Source organism: Nesoenas mayeri, assembly GCF_963082525.1.
Source record: "Nesoenas mayeri genome assembly, chromosome: 8".
NCBI lineage: Eukaryota > Metazoa > Chordata > Aves > Columbiformes > Columbidae > Nesoenas > Nesoenas mayeri.
Genome location: NC_137554.1, coordinates 21,129,976 through 21,153,059, shown reverse-complemented (window position 1 = coordinate 21,153,059; position 23,084 = coordinate 21,129,976). Strand labels below are relative to the sequence as shown.

Sequence of the window (23,084 nt, the reverse complement as noted above, 5' to 3'; positions counted from 1 at the left end):
GCTGCGGCGCCCACTGGGCTGCCCGGCACCTCGGCTGCCGGGCGGGAGGTGGGGCGGCGAGCGGGAGGAGCTGGGGCGGGCAGGGGCTGCACCGGCGGCGAGCGAGGCTGCCTGCGGGCGGGAGCCGCCGTGCTCGCCCCTCCGACCCAGGGTCGCCTCAGGGCGGGACGCGGCGGGCAGCCCCCCGCGCCGTGAGGTGAGGGGGGAGTGGAGCCGCCCGCCGTTGGGAAGAGAGAGAGAGGGTTGTGTGGGGCCGAACAACCGCTTGGTTGCTCACCTCTGAGGCGGCACTCCCGCGTCGCTCGCCGGGGCTTCTTTTTCCTCAGCTCTCGGTCCCACATCGGGAGACTCGGGGGTCCGTGCCCACCCGTGAGCCTCGGGGGTCCGTGCCCACCCGTGAGCCTCGGGGGGGTCTCAGAACAGCGAAAGCAAGAAGGTAACTGAGAGGAATTGCACCTTAGCTGGACTGAGGGTCCCTTGGCTTCATGAGGGGTAAAAATTCCATACAATATTTAATGTTTCTGAGAGAACAGCCTACTACACTTTTCAGAGGGCATTTCCATTTAGCTTTTTAGACCACTTTTTGAAAAAAATGTGGGACCTGGGCATTCTGTTTAAAGAGCCATTCCTGAGGGAACGAGGGGTAGATCTCAGCTCCAGATACCAGGCACACACACACAGTGTGCACTTCTGCAAGGGGTTTGGCTCTCGGAAATAAAATAAAAAGCATCCAGTGGATGTCTCCCACTCCAAAGACCTGGTCCTCAGTCTCCTTTCTAAGTTACAAAAGAGCCTAGATCAGGTGCTTTGCCACATAAGTGACCTCCTCAAGCAAAAGTTCAGGTTTTAGAGAGAAAGGAAGTTGTGCATTGTCACTACAGCATGACTTGAATTAATAAGACCATATTAATTCAACTAACACTTTACATTTTAATTTCAGGTCTTGCCCTGAGATGAACTCCAGGCAAGTGGGAGTTCTACCTCTTGTAGCCAACTGCCAGGCAACAGCAAGAGCCAGGAGCCATGGCAGCTTAGGGAAGACAGTGGCCTTACCAACCAGGGCACAGTCCTGCAGGATCTGAACAAGGCCATCAGCAGTCCCAGACCAAGTCAAATCCAGGGTCTGTCCAGGAGACATGAGGCAAGTTACCTACAGCATAAGCATAAAGTTTATCCAGGTGGACCAGCAAGCAATCCAGACCAGCAGGAGACAGGACCAAGCACAGACATGAGCTCTGGTGTAGCTTAGGGGAGGCCAGGCTGCCCTGGCATGAGTTTAAATGGGACTCATGGACCAGTGAGCAGAGGGTGCGGTGAGGGCCCAGGTGATGCTGATCAGGGCCTGTTAGTGGTCACCTAGAGCCCTGCCACTGATGTCTTCCAATACTACATAAATTCCTGCTGTGTGTTAGTGTGTTTGACTGTATGTGCTAAGAAGTATAAATATTCTTCAGTTGCTTGGCCTTTTTTTTTTTTTTCTTTTTTTTTTATGAATTCAAACCTGACTTAGCACTAAGTAAAATGAATGCAGAAATTCATTCATTCAGAGCCTGTCTGCTGAATTACAGATTTCCCTTCTTGTGAATAGCCAGGGAAGATTCAAATTATTCAACTGTTGGATGCCTTAAGCTTGAACAATTTGAGATTTTTACTTTAGGAACCTTAAAAACAGGCTCAATGCTTGATGTTGTACTATACAACATGAAAGGATTAATGACAGTGATGTGGCTGGAGCAGACATTCCGGAAAAGAGGATATCAGGGGGAATCAAAGAGTATTGAACATTAACAAAGAGACTAGATTACTATGATACTTTGTGGGAGTTGTAATTTCATCACTGGTGCTGTTCAGATTAAATTAGATTTAATCAGATCAATTATTTTAGATAAAATTGAGGATTAATTTATTCTGAATGTATACAGGAAAATGGTCTACCAAAGACAAGAAGTTACAACCTCAGTTACGTCAACAGTGTCACTTCTAGTAAGGATTTAATCCTCACTCTTTGTGATACTTGAGGTCTTTTTCAGAGACCAGTCTCCTGGTAATTGATTCAGAGGGGGTTTCACTTTAATACAGCAGTTTAGTCTTTCAAAAACATTGGGACCATGTTTCTGTGATTGAGGAAAGAGTTTCTAGTGAGGGGAAGATGGGTGAATGTCAGCTCAGAAGCCATTGGTTGGTCAGATAGTGTCTATGTACCAGTCAGCTCATCAACATGTGACATGGTTGAAACCAAGCAGTGTTTTCAGAATTTATTACTGAAGGACTGACAGACCCACAGACAGCATAGCTGTATAGACCTTGTTCTCTAATTCATTTAGGTTTAAACAGACGGCATGGAAGAAAAAATAAAATAATGCATTAACTATGTAATTGCTGGAGGATTGAAATAAAAAAGCATTGTCTTTTGATCAGACATTCAGGAATAGCACTTGAAGTGGGAGTAGGAGGCTCTTTGCAAACAGTGGATCATGTGCATAGTCTTTCTTGTCAGAAGAAAACCACATCGACTTGTTTTCCCATTCCAGTTACAAACCCTGGATCTCTTCTTCCAGTAAGAGCTAGTGGTTTGGACTTCATAAAATATGTTACTCTTTCTATGTCTCTGCTATTACCAATATCAATTTAAGTTACTACATAGCTGCCTACAACAGCTCTTTCCACTGAGGTATGTGTTTGAACCTAACAATGAGGTCATTGGGCTTTCAGAGAAACAAATACAGCTCAAAGGCCTTTGCAGGACACGTATGATTAACAGACAAATTTTCTTCAAGCCAAGAATAAGCCAATACGCCTCTAATTAAGCCTAGGACAATCATTGTTCTTCCAGACCTGGAATTTGCACCAGGGATTTTGACAAGAATTGCTTCTGTGTTGCTTCTGAGGTAGAATGTATCTATCAGTGCAGCTCACCGTCACAGACATGAGTAACTTCTCAACAGAAATAGTCAAAGCAGAATCAAGCTATTAAGATAAATTGTCTTAATTTACAGTAGCATTGCTCTTTATCTTATGTCAGGGAATGCAATTACTTTATTTATCTGTTGCTGTGTATTTGTCACTTTAACTGCTGCCATATCAATCAGCTTTTACATTACATAACTTGCTTTCTCTTGTTTGATTGACTAATGGTGATAGATTACCTGTACAAACTTGGAAGCAGGAGATTAAGTTCCGTTCTTCGCTTTTCATTCACTTGTTACGTGCTTTTGGGAAAATGGTGTCATTCGTATGCTTAGTTGCTTCATCTATGAGATCAATAACAAGTCCTTTTTCATGATGCAATAGGGTTTCTATGAGTCTCAGTAACATGATACAGTCATCATCTTTGACTAAAAGTGTTCTTTATTGTTACTATATTTCCTCCATCAGTAACAAACATTCTTGGTTTTGTCTCTCTAAAAATATTAATGTTTTAAACCTCTTTGCATTCAGTACGGCATAAATTTAAAATGAGGCACATGCCGTTTCTTAAAAAACTCAGCAAAAACTGTGTTCTAAAATTTCAAAAAAAGGACAACTGTTTGGGTTGTGTTATGGGTTGGGTTTTTTTGTCTTGTTTGTGGTTTGGTTTGTTTGTTTGTTTCCATAACTAGGGATGAATTTGAAAGTTAACAAAAATATCTGCTGAGAAATTGCCTTTCTGTTGGAATAAGTAAGAATACATCCTACTGGACTAAGAGTCAAGTCTTAATTGTTCACAGAATAACTGTCCAAATACAGTAAATTTATGAAAGCAGGGCAGCCAATGTCTGGTTGGTGTTAATAATTACAAGGGATCCTCTGAGGAGGACAGAACTGCAAGACTTGTCTTCAGCTGTGAATTCTAGATTGATTCACAAAAGCTAGAGCCTATGGACAGAGTTGCATATAGCTAATGAAGTCATATAGTCAGGGGAAAAAGGCTACAAAAAAGACTGATGTCACTGTATCACTTTTGGACATGAATGTTTGCTAGCAGACTGTGTTGATTCACTTCATGTTAGCAAGTTCTCTAAAGCAGCGCAAATGTTTTTCTAAATCAGCTGGTTTAGTTACTGGGAACGCTTCCATCTTGCATATATACAGCTTTGTAGACATATTAATATATATGACACAAAGCCTCTTTGCTTCAGAGCCAGTGCAGTAACTGTGTTAGCTGTGAGTGCAAGTACATGAACATGATGAAATCATGTAGTTCGAGTGATTTTTGGCACACTTCTTTTTCCTATTGACTTTAATTACAGGCTTTGTACCGAAGTAAAGAAAGATAAGAAAAAAAGAGGATGGAATTTCAATTTTACTTTTATTTGCTTTATTGGTTGCTATTTTGTAATTGATTTGCATTTTAAATTTCACATTCAAAATGTTCAGACTGAGACACAAGCACTGATCTCCCTATTCCAAAGGAAATTGGAATTTTTAACTCATAATAGGTCTAAAGTTCAGAATTCTTATCACACTAGACATTTTTACATCAGAAGCTCCCACTCTAAATTCTATCCTATTTTCTGCTTCAGGAAAGTTCCCAGAGGAAATCTCTAATGTTTTATATTACTGAAATTTGTTCTCAGAAGTTCTGAGATCTTCTTGTTTAGTTTTTTTTTTGGGTTTTTTTTAAGGAAAAAAAAAAAAAAAAAGGAAGACATGCAAGAATTGTAGTTGTATAAACAATTAAAGCCAGAATCCTATATAAGGACAAACATAAACAGTTATCCTCCAAACCTATAAGGCTTTCCACGTTATCTATTAGGTGTATAATTTTTGAAAGCCTAGCTGTACTACCAAAGTAGCCCTTATCTCTGAAAAGTATTTGGGGTTTTGGGCAGAATGTGAATGAGATCCATTCAGCAGTATGGAAATATATATCTTTAAGTGTTCAAGAACTTTATGGGCTTTCTTTCAAAATAACGGGGTATCATTTTATCACTTGTGTTTAAATCTTTCACCATTTATTATAACTTTGAAAGTAGTAATCTTCCATGCAAGAATGTAAAAGGATGAGAAATAACAAGCGTACTGGTTCATTGCTGCAAACCTATGCCAAAAGCAAGCCGGACCTGACAGTTAGGAGAGTGCTGAGCTTTCATTACCTTTCTGGAAATACTGTGTGTTTTACTGCTGCCAGTCTGTTCCTTTTAGAAAGTAAACCATACAGCTCATCAATCAAGAGCTGAAATTTCTTTAGAATAATGGCAATGAAGTCAGTGTCCCACCGTGGACTCACTTTTTGATGAGCCACCATCTAGTCCCAGAGATGTCATCCTACTATTTACAACAGGTAATTAACCCAAACAGGAAAGGGGGCCAGTAAGTAGAATACTACTTGTAAGAATTTGTAGATATGTTGAAGGGTTTTTTAAACTTATTTTGGAAGGTACTAAAGTGTATGAACTAAGATTGTTAACCAAACTACATTGATAGTGTAGTGCTAGAAGCACAACTATCTGTTTTTTCAAATGCATTTTACTTCATTATTCCCCAGTTGCCGTAGCTCAAGACGATTTGGGTTCCTGAGAACAGCTGTTTTGCTCATTTCTGCCATTCAAGCTGGTAGAGAGCTGCATGAAAGTCAGTTTATAACTGGGTGTTAGTGATGTAATACACAAAAAAGGCCAAATCTTTATAGACACTAGGGACTCAGCCTTCTAACACATCTGTGTAGCTATTGCCAATATCCAGCTCTGTTTCTTGGCTTATGACTTGTCTTCACATTGTATTGTATTTTTGAGCACCATGTAGGATGTTATTTCCTGCACGTGTTAATTAACTCACAAATATTTTCTGTAGGATTATCAACTCTATTAAATGAGAGGAAAATGGCATTATAGACTGATTAATCCACATGCTCAGTATGAGAAAGGAGACATTTACAATGCGAGAAACGAAGTCCAGTGCTGATAGTACCCAGTCTATCAGAATACCACATGATGCAGAAATCTGCAGCAGCTTTTTCACATGCAGTGCTTTGGTGCACACATAATGTTTTCAGAAGGAAGAAGAAAATTATGTGTTTTGATAAAGCATCAAGTATCCAACAAGAAGTTCAGAGCATAGCTTGTTTGGAACAACCAGGTGCATTTCAGCCCAGTAGATAATATTTTAAACAAGGATTCTTCAGGGGGATTTTCAATAAACATTCAAGTGCTTAGAAATGACCTTTTGAAGGATATAAAATAAACAGAGACGGGTATTCACTGTAAGACAGGATTGCACAGTAAACTCAGATCATTTATGTTCCTTGATACTGTAATCCGTAGCAGTTATGGAGCTCACATATCAGGTACAGAATTTAAGAAGAGCATATCTTAGGACAGACTCTGGAGAATTTTTTTTACCTTGATCCTGGCCAGCTGAATTCACCTACATCAGAGCAATGTTTTTTCTACTGAAAGCAGAGGTAGAGGGTGAGGCTCGTCTCCTGAGTTTTATGGCACAAAAGCATGGCCAGAGTGTTCAAGAGCCATGTCGGAATGATTCTACCAAGTAAGAGTAGTCCATTGTGCTAAAATCTATTACCAGTGCTCCTGCAAGCAAACTGGAATTATATTCTTCCATCCTGTGTGAAGACAGGATTCCCCCTTCAAAACATGCCAACAGAAGGATCTTAACATCTTTTTTATCTTCTATTGTCCTATTATTAATAGAGAAAGGGAGAAAATCAACACTGATTATGAACTAAACCGGAAGAAAGAGAAAACAGAAATGGGTTCAAATTATTGCACCTTCCACTGGATCCCTTTTTCTCCTTTGATCTATTGTGTTTTGATGTACTAACAGATATTTTAAGAATACATTTTAATAGGTATGGTGATACTTTGTGGAGTGAGGCTTTCAACTTGTGTCAGAATTTGACAACAGGAAAAGAATCAAAATAAATGATCAGAGGCGAAAGGCTAGAAAAGCAACGAACTTTTCTAATTGACAGGTAGAATTGACAGAGAACTAAATCAGACCAGATCAGACCAGAGGGCAGAGAAATCTCCTGATAGACGATAAATTATTATACATCCACTTATACAGCTTTTTATTAGTAATTGGTAACAAAGAATGCCTCTGCTCTGTACTCTTCCTCTGGCATTGAAATAATTTACCCTGAACATCATATCCGCACATGCAATGATACCTTTTAAATGCATACTACTTCACACCTGAAACTTGGGAAAGGTTTTTCCCTACCAGCTGGCTGTTCTCTTAACTTCTTAAATCCTCAAACAAACAAACAAACAAAAAATAAAAGAAAAAAACCCCAAACTATATATATTATATTTATTTATATTACTTCATTTTTTTAACTCAGTTCTTTGAAATATTTTGGTTTACTGGAATTGTTTCAATGAATTCTTGGTTACCGGTTTCTTAATCTTAGGCTTGACAAACACATTTACTATGCATGCAGTTACCAACTAGAAGTGGCGTCTGCAATTCCTGCTATTCAATAAAACCAAATTATTAATATAATTCAGTGACTCAATCTGGTAGTTTTACTCAATGATTTATTCCTGTTGATTTCAATATAGCTATGTGCAGAATAGATTGGCAGCCTCTGAAGCTAGCAAAACTTTTGCAAAAGAACATTTCATTATTAGAAATTGTCTTACTTTTTAACCAAACTGTTCCATAAACTGAAACTTGTGGAAAAATATCTGGTTTGACAAAATTCATAATATCAGGTTTTTAAGTTTTAAAATGATCAAAGCTCTCTGTATTGGCACATAGAGTCTATTTCTTGGTTTGACATTATTGTATCTTTTAATATTTTATTTATCTTTTGAAAGTTTTAAAATTTGAATATCAGCTTTGAAACATTTCTCATCAATTGTATCCAAACAAAATGTTTCAGGTTAACCTGAGTGATGGTTTGGAGGTTACTTTTGCTTGAAAACTAGAAATATTTGTACTCCGAACAGATTTGGAAGAGCAGACTTCAAATATAAAATGCTTGTATGACAGGAAAACATTTCCCTACCTATCTATAGTGATTACTGGTCTCTCCAGAGGATGGTAAAGTACCAGTAATAAAATAACTAGTATTTTGCATATATATAAGTAGTGACAAATCAGAATAAGCGTCATGACTCTAATTAAGGATTAGAGAATCTTACTTGTAATTTAAACTGAGAATTCAGCGAGCTCTTTAATCACAAGAACAGTTTGGCTATTGTGCCCTTTTTTTAAAGGATAGATAAACAATCTGTGGGTTACGGACATTTACATCTGCAGCTGTTCTTTATCATAGTCAGATTTATTTGCTCACTAAATAAAAATATAATGGCTTATCATATAATATAGATGAAAGCATTTAATTATGATGAAACAGCAATGCCTTTAGGGAAAGGGCAACAAAAAGACAGAGGACTATTTTATGTAATGCCGTAATAGCTTTCTAACTGCATCTTTCACTTTAGAAAAGTAAAACTCCAGCTCCTGAAGCTACGATTTCTGCAATTTCTGTCTAACGGGGAAGTGTTCCACGGAACTGCTTTTATAGATCAGGTGTTACAGAAGTTCGTTCTTCAAGAAATGGTACTTCAGTCTTTTCTATTGTTCTAGAATACTATTATATCTTTTTATTATTCTCGTTTCATCAATTAGTGCTTAGGAAAGAATCTGTCCCTGACTCTGTGGGTGCTGTTATTTCTGTTTGAGTGGAGGAAAAGCACCTACATAAGCTGAATTGTCTCAAAAAGTTTATGTCTGTGCTTACCTTCCAGAATACAAGTCTGCTCACTTAAAATGCAATGATCTTTCAACTCTTCTCATTTTCTGAAATTACTTTAGAAGATCTTCTTGCTGAGCAAGTATCATGCAATGCTTTGAGATAAAGCAGCATGCCTTATCTTTTAGGCCTGTGGATTGACAGCTTGGATCAGGTTTTCTAGGCTGAGAATGGAAAGTTCCTCGGGGCTGACTTCAGCTCCTGTGTGGAGGCAGCTGGAAAAGGTCAGACAAAGCACAGATAGGCGCCCACTGTTGCCCATGCCCAGCTGCTGCAGAGTTGGCATAAAAGATGTGGCTGAGTTCTATTGTTTCTCATCCCGTATTGTGGACATCACTATTTGTGAGCTGCCAGGTCAAGGAGTTGGCTGTGTAGCATTAGATCAATCACCTCGGTGATGATGTTCCAATACAGCTCAGATATTTCCTTCTGCTATGTGTATGTCTCTGCTATGGAACTTTTATATGGTTCAGATTAGTTCTCAGTGCTTTCAGTATTTCATCCATAAATTGTTTGTAAATTCCTTTGTGTTTTGTCAGTGATGTTTTACTCCAGGGTCTGTTAATCATGTCACAGAATACCTGATTTCTCTGCTTACTCAACTCTGTGAATGAATCAGAGATAATTTCATGTGGCTCTCCAAGTAGCTGCAGTAAAAATTTACATGTGTATAGGACATATTTGATTGATCTAATAATTGAAGTTAGCGTAAAATTTGTTTTGCTTATCAAAGGGATGTCCTTCTGAAAATACTGACCATGGTCAGCTATTTCTTGAAGCACATAACAATGTATTTGAAATTATAAACTGGGTACCATCCAGTAGAGAGAAATTATGTCCGGGTTGCTACTAAGGTTTCAGAATAGAAACTTGAGTGAAATGTCCCTAGCATGTAACTAAAATACCAGAGGTATCTGTAAGAATACCTGGGCTATTTGGTTTTGTTCTTACAGTGCCAAAAAACAAAAGGAGTTAAACCCTTCTCTATTGCTCCATTCAATTGTTCTGTTTCAATGTAGCATATTCCATTTCAAAGCAGAGCTTTGGATATATGTGGGTCTGATTTTACATTGTTTATGAGACAAAATTTTGAAAGATTAAAAGGTTCCTGTCTAATTTTGAACTGATTGTTAAACTTTAAAAATATTTCTTTTCCCTCTGGCATGCCACAGGGGGCACATGCCTCCATACTATCATGCATCTAGGTCCTTAGTTTAGCATTTAAATCAACATGCCAAGAGTTTACACCTTCAAAGTTGCGTATTGTAAGAGATCAAGTCTTAAATGATCAACAGAATCACTCCCCACCCGTAAATGTGCCCATCTGTTAATGCACACTAATATATTCTCTGCAAAGGAGACAAACTGCAAAGAAAATAGTCTCATGCTCTATATTCAGAGGTGTTTTACAGTTTTCGGGATTTGCTGTAGGGAAGATCTCCATCCAATGAGTATTGGAACTCATGAGCCAAGAAAGTAATTTCTGATCTCTGTATGCCCTCTGTATTATTTCAACAGACAAATTCAACCCAGTGCAATTTGCTTTGCAGGTTTTCTGAGCAGAAAATCATGAAGCATACCATGACTAGATATGAGTTAATCCACAACTAAGAATATTTACTTTTCCTCTGTAACTTTGATTAAAGGACCAAAGCATTTGTTCTACAGACTGATTCCAATGCAACAAAAGATGGAATACATGCCACATGCTTAATTTAATCATGAAAATGTTTCTGTTAACTTCAGAGAGAATAGTTATGTGCTTAAAATCATATGCCTGTTCCAATGTATTGTTGTTTCAGAACTTGCATATGTAATACTTACCTTAGTTCCCTTTAAACTGCCAAACTGGTAAGAACACCAACTCTAACAGTTATCAGTATTAAGTTATTCATAGCACTCAGACATCTGCTCAGACTTCAGACTGCAGAACTTCTTAGCTCATACTAAAATAATAACTCTAACAATTACAGCCTCATTGTTCTTTGACAGAAACCCTTTGAAAATCTTGTCAGCAAGAACTCTTTTTATCTGAACAAAAACACAATGTGCAGGTCCCCTGCTCTTAACCCCAGAATGTTTAAGAAGAATCTAGTCTTGTCCAATTGCTGAACTCTTGACAAGTGAAAGATTTTTTTTTCTTTGTAATGCTTTCTAAAGTAGCACAAACAATATTTGTCCATATAGTTGTCAGCACCCAAGTGTACAAATAAGCCTTAATTGACCTGGCCACTAACTTTTTCCAACTCATCACTGCCACTATAGCTCTTCAGTATCCAAACAGGCTCCAGCTGAAATCAAAGGTAAGTCTTCCATCTTTGCGAAACAAGAGAAGAAAGAAGAATACTGAAGAACTATTGGAAATAAAAGTGTCGATCCTAGAGTACATTCTAGTTCCCATGCCTGAACAGCTGCTGTCTCCTGAAACCTTGGATTCATCCTATGGAGTGGTCTAAGGAAGTAGGAGCTAGAGGTACTTTACGATTTGCAGAAAGACCCTGAAGGGCAGTAACAGAAGTACAAGAGCGAAAAGAAAGATCAGGTAAGAAGGTAGAAAGCAGAAGGAAATGAGAAGACAGTTTGCAACCAAAGGATCTTTGGAACACACAGGGCATGTAAACATTCAGGTCATACTAATACTAATGAGTATGTTCCAAGCTATATCAGCTACTTCTTACTTGAAGTGTAACTTAAGAGTGCAGGCAATTGGTGCTCATGGCAGCGCATATGCCTGTATTTTCCTCCTCAGATGGTGAGAAAAGTGAACTCTACAGCAAGTGCTGCAGAGCTTAAAGTATGTTTCTGTTTTATAACTGAAGCCTGGATGAGCCCAGACCATGCTTTGAAAGACATCTTAAGCCCTCTCTATTTCAGTTATACATGTCCAACTTCAAACAGAACTATGGATTTGCATAGATATGATCTCACATTCTCTATTAGAGAAATTCTAAAAGTCTAAAGAGACACAATGGCAATGATCAATTGGAAAGGGTTCATCCTATACAGACAAATGTTGTTTGTGCTGCTTTTAAGGGCACTGCGAAACACAAAAAGAGCTTTCACTCATCAATAATACTGCAGTTGGACAAGACTAGATTCTTCTTAAACATTCTGGGGTTAAGAGCAGGGGACCTGCACATTGTGTTTTTGTTCAGATAAAAAGAGTTCCTGCTGACAAGATTTTCAAAGGGTTTCTGTCAAAGAACAATGTGGCTGTAATTGTTAGAGTTATTATTTTCGTACGAGCTAAGAAGTTCTGCAGTCTGAAATCTGGGCAGATGTATGAGTGCTACATTTGAAAAAGATGCCATTAAACATTTGTACCACTAATGTAGTATTAAACAATGTAGCATTATTCAACAATTAAACATTTTAAAAATTATTTCCATGGAAAAAATGTTGATTCTCTAATTTTGTCTGCACACGCAGCAAAATCAGATGGAGTTAAAAAGTTTAAAATAAAATTGACATCAATTGTATGAGGAGAGAGTAATTATTGTAAGGCAAAATGCTAATAGAAGAAAGAAATAGTCTTTTCTTATAGGCTGTAGTCTTACAGATGTTCAAATGGCTATTTATATGTCACTGATAATCTTTACTGGGTGAAAAGACACAGAAAATCATCTCATAGTTTTTGGAGAATTTTCACAGACTTTGTCTTCACATTTCTTTCATTTCAGTTTTACAGATGTCTTTTCCCCATGTCCTTCTTAATTGACTTCCTAGGCAGATGAAATTAAGTATATTTGGCCTTGGTAACTAAAGTTGTATATGTAAGTCTGCCTGGTGTGAAGTTACATTTTGGCCCTCTCTCGAGCACATCCCTTAATTCAATCATGCACTTTCTACTCTTTATTTTTTTTATTCAGTTTGCAAACAAAATATGACAACAGCATTGTAGATGTCAGTGAGATCCCAGGTGGGAAATTCTCATTATTCTGAGCCTTCTGCCTACAGATTCCTGAACCGAATTCGTAGTGTTACCAACAATTAATAATTTGAATTGGGAAAGAAACAATTGCTGATGAGTTCTTCTTTCCCAGGAAGGTCAAATTTATTTCAGTTGGAGAAAAAAAATTAAATTACTTTGACCATGATAATTTTCTGTTTTCTACATTCTGAGGATGATGTATATACATCATGATTTCACCTCCCTGTATTCTCTCTTTTGGAATGTGAAAAGACAAATTCCAGCTCTAATTATCAATAAAGCTGTAATTGGAATGCTGGGATTTTTGAAAGTCATAATTCATCTTTCTTCTTCAGGATGATTTTCCTTACAAGTTCTGTAACATAAGGTCTTATTTCTTCAACAGAGACAGTGGAGTCCCAGGCCTTTACTACTTTTCCATTGGGGTCCACCAGGTATTTCCAGAAGTTCCAGGTTGGTTCTTCTCCTGTAGATTCTACAGGGAGGGAAAAAAAAGAAAACACATGGAGACTTAGAAAAGAAAACCATGTTATCAAATTCCTGACATTTGTTCATGTCAGTTTGACGATTACCTTCTCAGAGGAAGGAGTGTAAAATTAAGAGGGAGTTCAGACTGAATAAGATTCATTTTCTGACAGACAGGAAGCTTTAACTAGACAGAAGCCCCTGGAGACTAATGGAAACAGTCACCCTCCAGACAGACAGGACAAAGCAATATAATCAGTGTTAAAGTGTGCGTGTGCACGTGTGTGTGTGTGTGTGTGTGTGTGTGCCTGCTATACAGATAAATCTGAAACAGTTGAACATTGATAGGAAAATGGAATTTGGCATAACAATATAGCTGTACCAGGACTATTTGCTTGCTTATCCAGAAATTTTCCTCCACAAGCACCCAGTATCATGTGCTTCAGAAGAACGTTTCCAGAAATGCTACATGGAATAACAAAGCAATTTGTTCCAGCAGGTTTCTTCCTAATCCTCATCTACTACAGTTATTCCTTCCATGACTACACACTGATTTTACTTGAGTCACATTCTTATCCTCTAGTATTCTGCTACATGACTAACAAAATTTTCAGGATTTTCAATTCAACCTGGAGCCTCATCCCACTAATACAACTACAGATGCTACAAACAAATCAGCATCTTTTCCTATTATTGTATGTTGGGCAAAATCTCATAAAGACTCTGAAGATATTTCAGAGTCTCATAAGACACAGCCAGACTTACACTGTTGACTATCTTGTCATTATGCTGTGTAAATATGCTGCCTCCAGCAGCCTCCCTTTGTGTGGACCAACAGGGACCCAGAAGTTCTGCAAGTTCTGTGTAACAGGTCTACAGTAACAACCCTGCTGGGCAAACAGAAACGGAAGGACGTCAAGAGGATTTAAGGGAAGTTTGGTCAGCAGAAAGATCCATTGCAGACACCTGAGAGGAGGTGTGCTTGGGGTACCCAAAAATAATACTATCAACACTCCCTTAAATTCAGTGGTGTGTAGGAGAACACCGTGGTGCTGGAGAGGAGAAGAAACAACAGAGTCCTTGCAGAATCCAGTTCAGGTGATACCATGTCATAAAATGGTATTTAGAGCATTTGTTCAGTGCATGAAATGTAGTGTCTTGATAAAGAAAGTAGTGCCTTGATAGAAGATATCCTGCCTTACAGTGTATTTTTTCAGCTGCATGCTAAGAACCAGCAAGATTTCTTCAGGTCTCAGTGCCAGCTATAATGCAGCTTAGAACTGCAGGAGCTGTACAGCACGGCTATTCCAGTGCTTGGCAAGGAATGAGGAACATCTCGTAGTGCCTGGTTTCCCTTCTTCATTGTTGAAGGTGCTTTGCTTACATTTATCTTACAGCTCTTGAGATGAATCTTATCAATCCAACCTGCAGCAATTGTGTCACAGGAGAAGTACTTATGAGACTGCAAAGTGGAAAAATGAAGACTGGGTATTGTATTCACACAGGAGAATATTGCAAGACCTGTATTCCACGCAGAGGTTTATTAGGCTAGCTTTTACAGAGCATGTGTTATCGTACTGCCTTCATCCCTGGAGATCATTTTAGAAGGTTAGATAAATCTGTCAGGAGTGACGCAGAGAGAAATCCTGCCTTGTGCAGGAGGATGGACTATGTGACTTCTGACCTCCTTGAGCTTGAGAATTCTGTGCCAGGATTCTGTGAATGGTCATAGATATCTTTTTTATGACAAATGGCATTCTGTGTCAGAGGAATGGAACACTGGGAAACAACCCTCCAGTGTTCCAGATTACTCACCAATTAAGTATTTGAAGGCAGGAATTGCGCCGGCTCCACTGACCGTAATTTTGCTGAACATAGGAAAGGAGGCACCATAAGTCTTTCGCGCAAAACTCTCGATTTCTTTGTTGGTGTCTGGTTCTTGCTGCCCAAACTGATTGCAAGGGAACGCCAGCACATTGAAGTGATATGGGCCAAAGTCTCTCTGTAACTGTTGTAAGGCCTTGTAGTGGCTATCTGTGTACCCACACTCACTCGCAACATTGACAACTAGTGACACCTGAAGAAAAAGAGAGATTAAAAAATGCACTGCAAATGTCAGTTTTCCAACAGGTAGGGTGGGATGCAGATTATTTTTTAAAAATTAGAATGTCTTGAGAACTGTGAACACTTATGTTTGAAATTACATTGAGTTCTGTTCACAATGGGAAAATTTAGTATTCATTTTATGTATTCCCATTCGGCAACCATGAAATTAATCGATAAACTGCTAAGCAATCATCATTCTCAATTTACAGAGAATCTATGTTGTTCTGTTCTGCCTTTTGGATAGTTTCTAAGCACATTTAAGAAATGACCATCCAGCTAAAGTACACAGAGTTCCATGAAAGAAACTTGCAAATTAATATATTTTAGTAGTTCATTTATCTGTAGTGAAGCATCTGTTCAGTGGCATCTTTCCTTATACAGAATGTAGATGATCTTCTAAAGGAGAAGTTGATGTAATCTCCTTTGTGGTGTAGTGTGTCAACAGAATAAAATCGAAGTGACGCCTGTATCCTTGCATATGAAATACGATCTGGAGCCATCTAGCTAATTCCCAAAGCATCACATTCATTCACACTACATTTACAAGCTCTACCTGAAAGTTTAAATTCGTTCTCCTAAAACATCCAAAGGTATGACATATGATTACATCTTTTTTTGAGAAACAATAGGTAATTTTATGATGCATTCCTTTTGCAGACTGTCAGCATTTCAAATAGAACTTTAATAGTGAACATAAAAAATAACTATTGGCAGTTTTGGTTTTTTTCAAGTAATCTGTATTTGCCAAGCATAGTGACAACTGTAGTTTAGTATCATTGAAGTAAATTGTGACACTAAGTGTTGAAATAACATGTAGTTCTTTTATAAAAAATTCTAGAGAGTTTTTAAAATATAGTTTAAGACTCAGCATTCTCATGATGCAGAAGTATTCATATAACTTACCATATTCACATCTGTTGGTACTTTATCCCAAATCAGTAACGTAAGAATTTATCATTGGGAGTTTAGGGGAAATAAGGTTGTGTAGGTATTATGTTCATATTATAACAGATATGAAAGATGACTTGCCAATGAAAACAATCAAGCTTTTATAACTTTTATGCGATTTTGAAGTTAGGAGGGCTTGAAAGAATTCACTCAAAAAGAAACAACAATTTTAATTTTCAGCTGTTGAAAACCAGTGATTACTCAGCATGGTGGTGAAAGGCCCGAGAGCTCACACTGCAAATGCTGCAAACTTCCAAATGTTCTCCCACAAAACAGGAGGAAACTACACACAGCATTTCTGAGAATGGCAGAAACATTATGCTTTTCTTTCTTCCTTAGAAAAATGCTCCCTATTACTGAACTCCATAATTTAATAGTGCCAACCTCCTTAAAGTATAACTAACACATATAATTAAGAACTTGGAAGATCTATTGTAAGTTCATAAGCAATGTTTAAAATTATTTAAAAAAAATCTTTACCAAGTTATCTTTCTAGAGTTGGGCACCACAAGTGGTTAAATGTGGTAATTTTTTTGTGGGAGTCTTTGTTTATAATAAATAACAGTCACTCTTTGTTCTCATGAAGAGGCTGCACTTCTTACAACTCCTAATGATTTGAATTAAGTTCAATATGTCTCTTGACTGACTCTAGGCTCTGAGAGTGCAGGTCAAGTACACCACCTAGCGTGCAGTGCAAACAATTCATCCTGGGTCTTACAAAAATAATTTAAGCTGAATTAGCCATTCTCTAACCTCTTAATACTACCTTTTCCTTCCCTTTGCTAAGAAAACCCATACATTCTAGTAATGAACTAATTTATTTAACATTCCAAAAATAGTTTGTAGTTTACTTAGTGTTTACAGCAGGGTACATCTTTGAGGAAAACAACTCTGGGGAGATTTATGAATCTGCTGTCAGCTTCAAGTCACTCTTTGTGGATCTTTTAGCAGAGACAGTAGATTCTCTTGGTTTTTAGACCTAGAGTTTCTTAACTGGCTTCATCTGACTGATGGAAGAACCAGCCACAAGTGTCAGATTACATCAACTCAGAATTGTTACCTTAATGGAAAAAAATTGCAATACTTTGTGCAGTAATTAAGTGGCTATCCTCTGTATTTATACCCATTCAGTAATACTACATTGTCAAATTGCAGAGAGCTGTGATGCAAAGTGCATTTCAATAGTAAAATAATACTTTACATTGTTACAGTGCCTAATGCTTTTCTATTATTATAGTACTTCTGGTTCAAGATTTCCAAAGCGCTGCACTTACACTGCTTAATTACAGCTCAGCACACTGTACTTGGCCGTGTTGTAGGTGGGTAGGCAGGTACTGTTACATCTACATAGGTATAACCACAGTGGGGAACAGCTGACCCTTGGGAGTTCTGACTCCCAGATAGTTACTATTTTTGGTAAGAATACTGCCTCTTACAGCATACCTGATAGAGATAATACAATATTGAATTAGAAAACTAATCTTATTTGGATCTTGTTGATTCTTTTCCGACCACACATCACTGCTCTTCATTTTTTATGTAGAAGGGTCAACATCAGTGTGCTAGCCTGGAAGAAGCATAAGATGATGGCCTTGTGCAACACAGTAGTACACACAGCTTTTTGATCTATTTAACTTCTGCCACTCTCTTTTTCAGTCATAATAGTCCTCCCTTTCTCTGCTTTCAGGCAGATGTAATAGCACACCTGATTTTGTAGCACTTATGCCAAGTTTTTAGCATTATGGCAATATAACTTCTTATGCCCCCATAAAAAGGGAGTACTCCCTCACATATTTTTGACACTTTTATTAAAGTGGAAGGTAGGTTATGTCTGTACAAATTTATTTCAGAAAAAAAAAAAAGTTCTTTTTTTTTTCATTTTTGTTATTTCAGAATGGTTAGTACATTTCTTATTTACTGTATAATGGAGGGTACTTTTGATTTGTATCAGGATACACCTGAATGGAAAATGAACTATCAGTCTTACTTTTTTCTTTACTAAGAGAAATTATGTCAATCATCTGAATACACAATAATTTATATCAATAATGAGTTATTGAAGAAATATTCTGCAGGTAATTCATTGCACTGATTGTTTGTACTTAGCATAGCTCTTATGTTTTTAGAAGAAGCAGGCTTTATATATATATATATGTATAAACTCTGAAAGCTTTGAATCTCTTCAATTCCCAGATAGTTTATTGACTACAAACTAAGTAGTTATTTAACTAAATTAGTTGAGTGACTGAATTGAAGAAAATCTGCCAGGAAGCTTAAGGCTGTTAAAAGCTGTTTTAGCAATTAGCAGACTATTGTTCCAGGGGCTAATGACTGACTCACTTTCTTTAAAATACCAGCAGCACGTACATAGTATTTGCTTTCTTTTAATACCTTTAAATACTATGATAAACTTACATCTTAACATTACTTATCTCAATGCAGATTTAAGTATGTTTATTTTAAGAAATAAATAGGAGTTTTAATTAACCTTTGCCAACCTTGATACTGAGTTCTAGCAACATGACAACAGAATGGAATATGGTTTATTGCTAAAATTTCCTTCAAAATTGTGCACATACATTATCAAACAGCAGTTAGCCTGACCATTAATAGGCTCTCCAAATGCAAATCTTTTTGTTCCTTACAGAGGGTGGTCATCACTTTTTTGGAGTAAACTATTTTGTATGGCCTCACAGAGATCAAGGAGCAACATTCAGTGATGGTATCACCTTTTCCAAGGTACCCCATGAAACCAGTCAGATCTTAAAGAAATCAGAGCTCCACCAGAGATACAGACACACTCCCCTAACCTGGCATGTTCTTGAGATACCAGAGCAGGCTCTGCAGCTTGTTCCAGGGGGGATGAACACCCACAGCTCTCTGCAGGCTAATTCCGCAGAGTTCCCTTTTTACTCCTTTCCATGTGGATTCTGGCTCTGAGGTGGAGAAGCTACAAGTGATATTTGCTTATTCAGACAGATTTGCAGATGACCTGCAGACAAAATATGCCCCAGTAAAAAGATTTATTGACAGAGCCTTTGGAAGGAACTCTTAAAAAAAACCAAACAAACAAACAAAAAAAAACCAAACAAAAAAACCACAACGAAACAAAATGACACATGTTGCTTAATATTAAATTGGTTCCATGGTTTTTCCAATGTAGATATTTGAGTGTGCATTGGACCAGTTCTGCTCTACCTGAATGGTGAACGAGGGGGAGGAGGACTTTGACCAGATAAGATTCAGACCTCTCATTTGGTCCAAAATTATCAGAATCCCTTTCTACTGAGCTTAGGACAACATATATCTCCTCCCGTGGGCCTCTCTGGCCTGCTGCTCTGGGCTAGTGAGCTCAGACACCTCAGTAAGGTACCTGAACAGGGGGAAAAGGAAGGTGGAAACACAAAGCAGTAGAACAAGGGTGAAAACAAAAAAGTGGTGCCTGCCTTTTTGGGCAGCAGATAAACTGTTGGACTGCCTGGCTGTATCACACAAGATGTGTTACTTGAGTTCTAAGAGGAGCAGTTGTGGGCTTTACGTTGATTTTAGCTTCTCTAAGTTGTGAACGTGGCTATAAGAGCTTATAGTATTATGCACCCTGTGTGCTAACTTCCCTTTGCACTCTTCCACCACTACTGACAATCTTTCCCAGATGGTCAAACCACTGGAAATAAAAAATTTAAAACGTTATGTTCAAGGAAATAGTTCTTAAAATGGGAAGGAAAGCTCTGCCTTGAACTCCTTAATATGTAAATGAAATTTAAAAGACACCATAAAAAAATATATGTCTATTATGCCCTTCTGCACATTGGTCTGGCACACTAAAAAGTGACAAAAGGGAGTAGTAGCATGATGTTGCTACAATTTCACTCTACACTGATATTAAAGTAATTATTTCATCATGTCTCTTGCTTTTTACTAATTATGGTGAAATCTGTTAACTCTATTAGCCACTGATTTTTTATTTTTTTTTTAATGCAGAACATAACAATGGAATGGAATTTAGGCAAGAAAAGTTTACTAAAAGCCATGCAGTTACAAGACAGAAATAAGCTCCAAAAGTAAGTTACACAAAGGTACAAACTTCCTAAACTTCAGATATATTATATAGTACATTTGTGTATATATGTACATTATATAATGTATAACAGCTGCTACCCAGGGCAGTTCATCCCGCTGAAGGCAAAGCAGTCCGTTCGTCCGTCCCTGCCACGTCTGCAGGCAGCAGCGCTCACAAGAGCAGAGGCGAGACCGCGAACGTTCTACTGAGCACAAAAAGCTGCAGAATGGTCCCGAAGGCAGCATGCAGGAAGAAGTGCCGTGAACCCAAATCTAGGGGCACGCCGGCACCAAGTTAATGTACAATCTTGCCACCCCCACTCGGGTTTTTGCAGACATGCGTGGACCGGCTGGTTAGTGAGTCCGGGCCAGAGCTGCCCATCTCCGCGCAAACTTACCGAGCCCCTGTACTTCTCCAGGGAGACTAGTTTGCCCCTGATGTTTACAACTTTGAAAGTGTAAAAATCAGGCTCTTTCTGCTGCGTAGCAGAAAACGCTAAGAGCAGGAATGCTGCGATCGCAAGGAGCATGGCTAGAGGGATGAGGAAAACTTTGGGAAAGGCAGAGGAAGGCTGGTGCTCCACACTGCCCTCAGGATCTAGCATGCTGCACCGCCCTGCTGCGGAGCCACTTGTCATGATAGGAAAGTGCTGCCGCAAAGAAAGGACTGCTGCAAACCGAGCTTTTGCAACAGTCCTGCTCCTGTAAGGGCTTGGGAGCTGTGGCCATAGCAGGACGATGTATTTATGGAGAATTCAGATAGTCTACAATGGAGTATTTCGTAGTGGTAGTGGGGTATTAAGTAAGGCATTTATGGGTACAGGACGAATGAAAGTGCTAGTTGGCTCAAAACCAGTAGTACTGCATGTGGCTGTGGGACAGCAGTCAGATCTAGAGATCTGCTTTAACTATGCGCTAGGAAAATAAGGGATTCTTGTGATTTTTGATGGATTTGCAAGTGCCTTTTTTAGTATACTAACTATAGCATCTAGAAACTACAGTGTAATGTCAAAGGATATCAGTGGCTTGGTTGCTAGTGGTTACTGGTGCAAGTGCTCTGAACAAGTCTCACAGTGTACGGTCAGAAAAAACAGTTACAAACACACCGTGCACAGTATTGTGTGAAATGGAGCAACACAAGCTCGGCCTTCAGGAAACTCACCTTGCATGCACCTGGCTGGCGAGGAGTGGCCAGGTCACTGGTCTTCACAGTGCGAGCCAGGAGAAATCACATTACCAAAGGGTTTTTAAGCAAGAAAGACTCATTAAGCATCAGGAACTCAATTTGGTACCAAAGCTTTCAGATAAACAGAGCCAAAACACTTCTTCAGTGCACTGTTGGCATTCTTGGGTTGTCTGCACAAAAAAAATAGCCATTTGTACAATTTGCTGCTACACCTGCTGGAAGAAAAGGGTTTGTATATATAAAGTAACAGCAATAGAAAGCATTTGATGGTCATTGATTTCTTCTTGGACTGAGAAACTGGCCCTCCATGCCTATGATTCTGATAATTCTTGGCAAAGAAAAGCAAAACGTAGTGATTTACAGAAAACAATTAAGTAGCATATCTAAGGCATATTGGAAATCTATCTTTTGAAGAGCAATTTACATTTTATAATCTTACTTTATGCCTTTTTTTTAGCTGAGTTTTGGTAGATCTTTGACATTGTGATGATATTTTGTTAGGTAATTCAAGCATACTTGGCATTAATTTAAACGAAGAAGCTATGTATAATTATTTGAAAAAAAATATACTTTTTTTAAATTTCAGATTTTTCATATTTTATGTGTTTTGGCTTGACATCCAGTATCAAGAGATAATGCAATCTGCTACAAAAATATATAGATGGAAAATCATCTACCATGCTATCTATGAAGAAGATACACTGTGCTAAGAATCCTAAGTTCTCATCTTCTCAGGTAAATGTTGTCTTTCTGTTTACTTTCCTGGCTGCATTGTTGACCAAGAACCTTTCCCTTAGATGACAGTTAAGTATGGTTTCCTCATTTTATAAATAAATTATCTAAAAAGCTCTAGAGTTTCTTCAGACACAGCTGGAGACGGAGAATACATTTAAATAAATTTTTAAAACCTAGTAAATCCTAAAAATACTTTTAAAAAATCATTCCAACAATGAAAACCATTCAACTAAGCATTTTTGGCCAGAAAATTAAGAAGAAGTTTACAAAACACTTTTACATTTTTTGAGGCATGATGCTATAGCAGTTTGGTTATGGGACTAAAAATGCGGCATCATACTGCAACATGAGACAAGCAAGGTTTTGCTCTGGAAAAGGACTTTACAAAATCTGCTTCCTGCAGCTTTATAATTATTATCTCTGATTCCTAGATTAAATTTAGTGGCTTTCAGAATTGTATTTTCTTCTACAAACTGAGCCCAGAATCTGAAAGTTTTTGATCACTGGCACTGAGTTGGGAATTCTTTAAATAATGGCCAGCTGGCAGTATCACTCAAAATCCTCTTTTACTGCCATGTTTCTACACTGCTCCCCACAATAAACCGTTTTTTTAAGATCAGCAAAGGAGGAAGAATTGTTGCTGAATACACACAAAGATACACTATGTCAAAGGTGTTGGCTTTATAATGATTCAAGTTTTTAGAGCCAAACTGCAGAAACATTTTATATGAAAGTCTGTCCAGTTATTTGAACTAAATCTGATATATTCCAATAAATTTCAGCTTGCAGGAAAAACGCCAGTCAGGTTTGCAAACTGGTGTGTGTTTGCTCACTAGCATGTTTAAATGTTGATCTAGGAGCACTAGAGCCAGTAGTAAATATAATTTAGTTACTTTTGCAATTTACTCTTTGGCCTACCAGACCTAATAAAAATCTGTCTCAAATAGGGCTGG

At 38.1% G+C, this 23,084-nt stretch overlaps 1 protein-coding gene across 1 annotated transcript; it reads right to left on the bottom strand.

The window, feature by feature from the left end:
* Window positions 1-12,943: 12,943 nt before the first annotated feature.
* Window positions 12,944-20,815, bottom strand: GPX7 (glutathione peroxidase 7; the record flags this gene model as incomplete). The annotated part of the gene is made up of 3 exons (XM_080348390.1): window positions 12,944-13,107; window positions 14,913-15,174; window positions 20,609-20,815. 3 exons carry the CDS (start codon window positions 20,813-20,815, stop codon window positions 12,944-12,946), a joined length of 633 nt encoding a protein of 210 aa, XP_080204516.1.
* Between the last annotated feature and the right edge of the window lie 2,269 nt (window positions 20,816-23,084).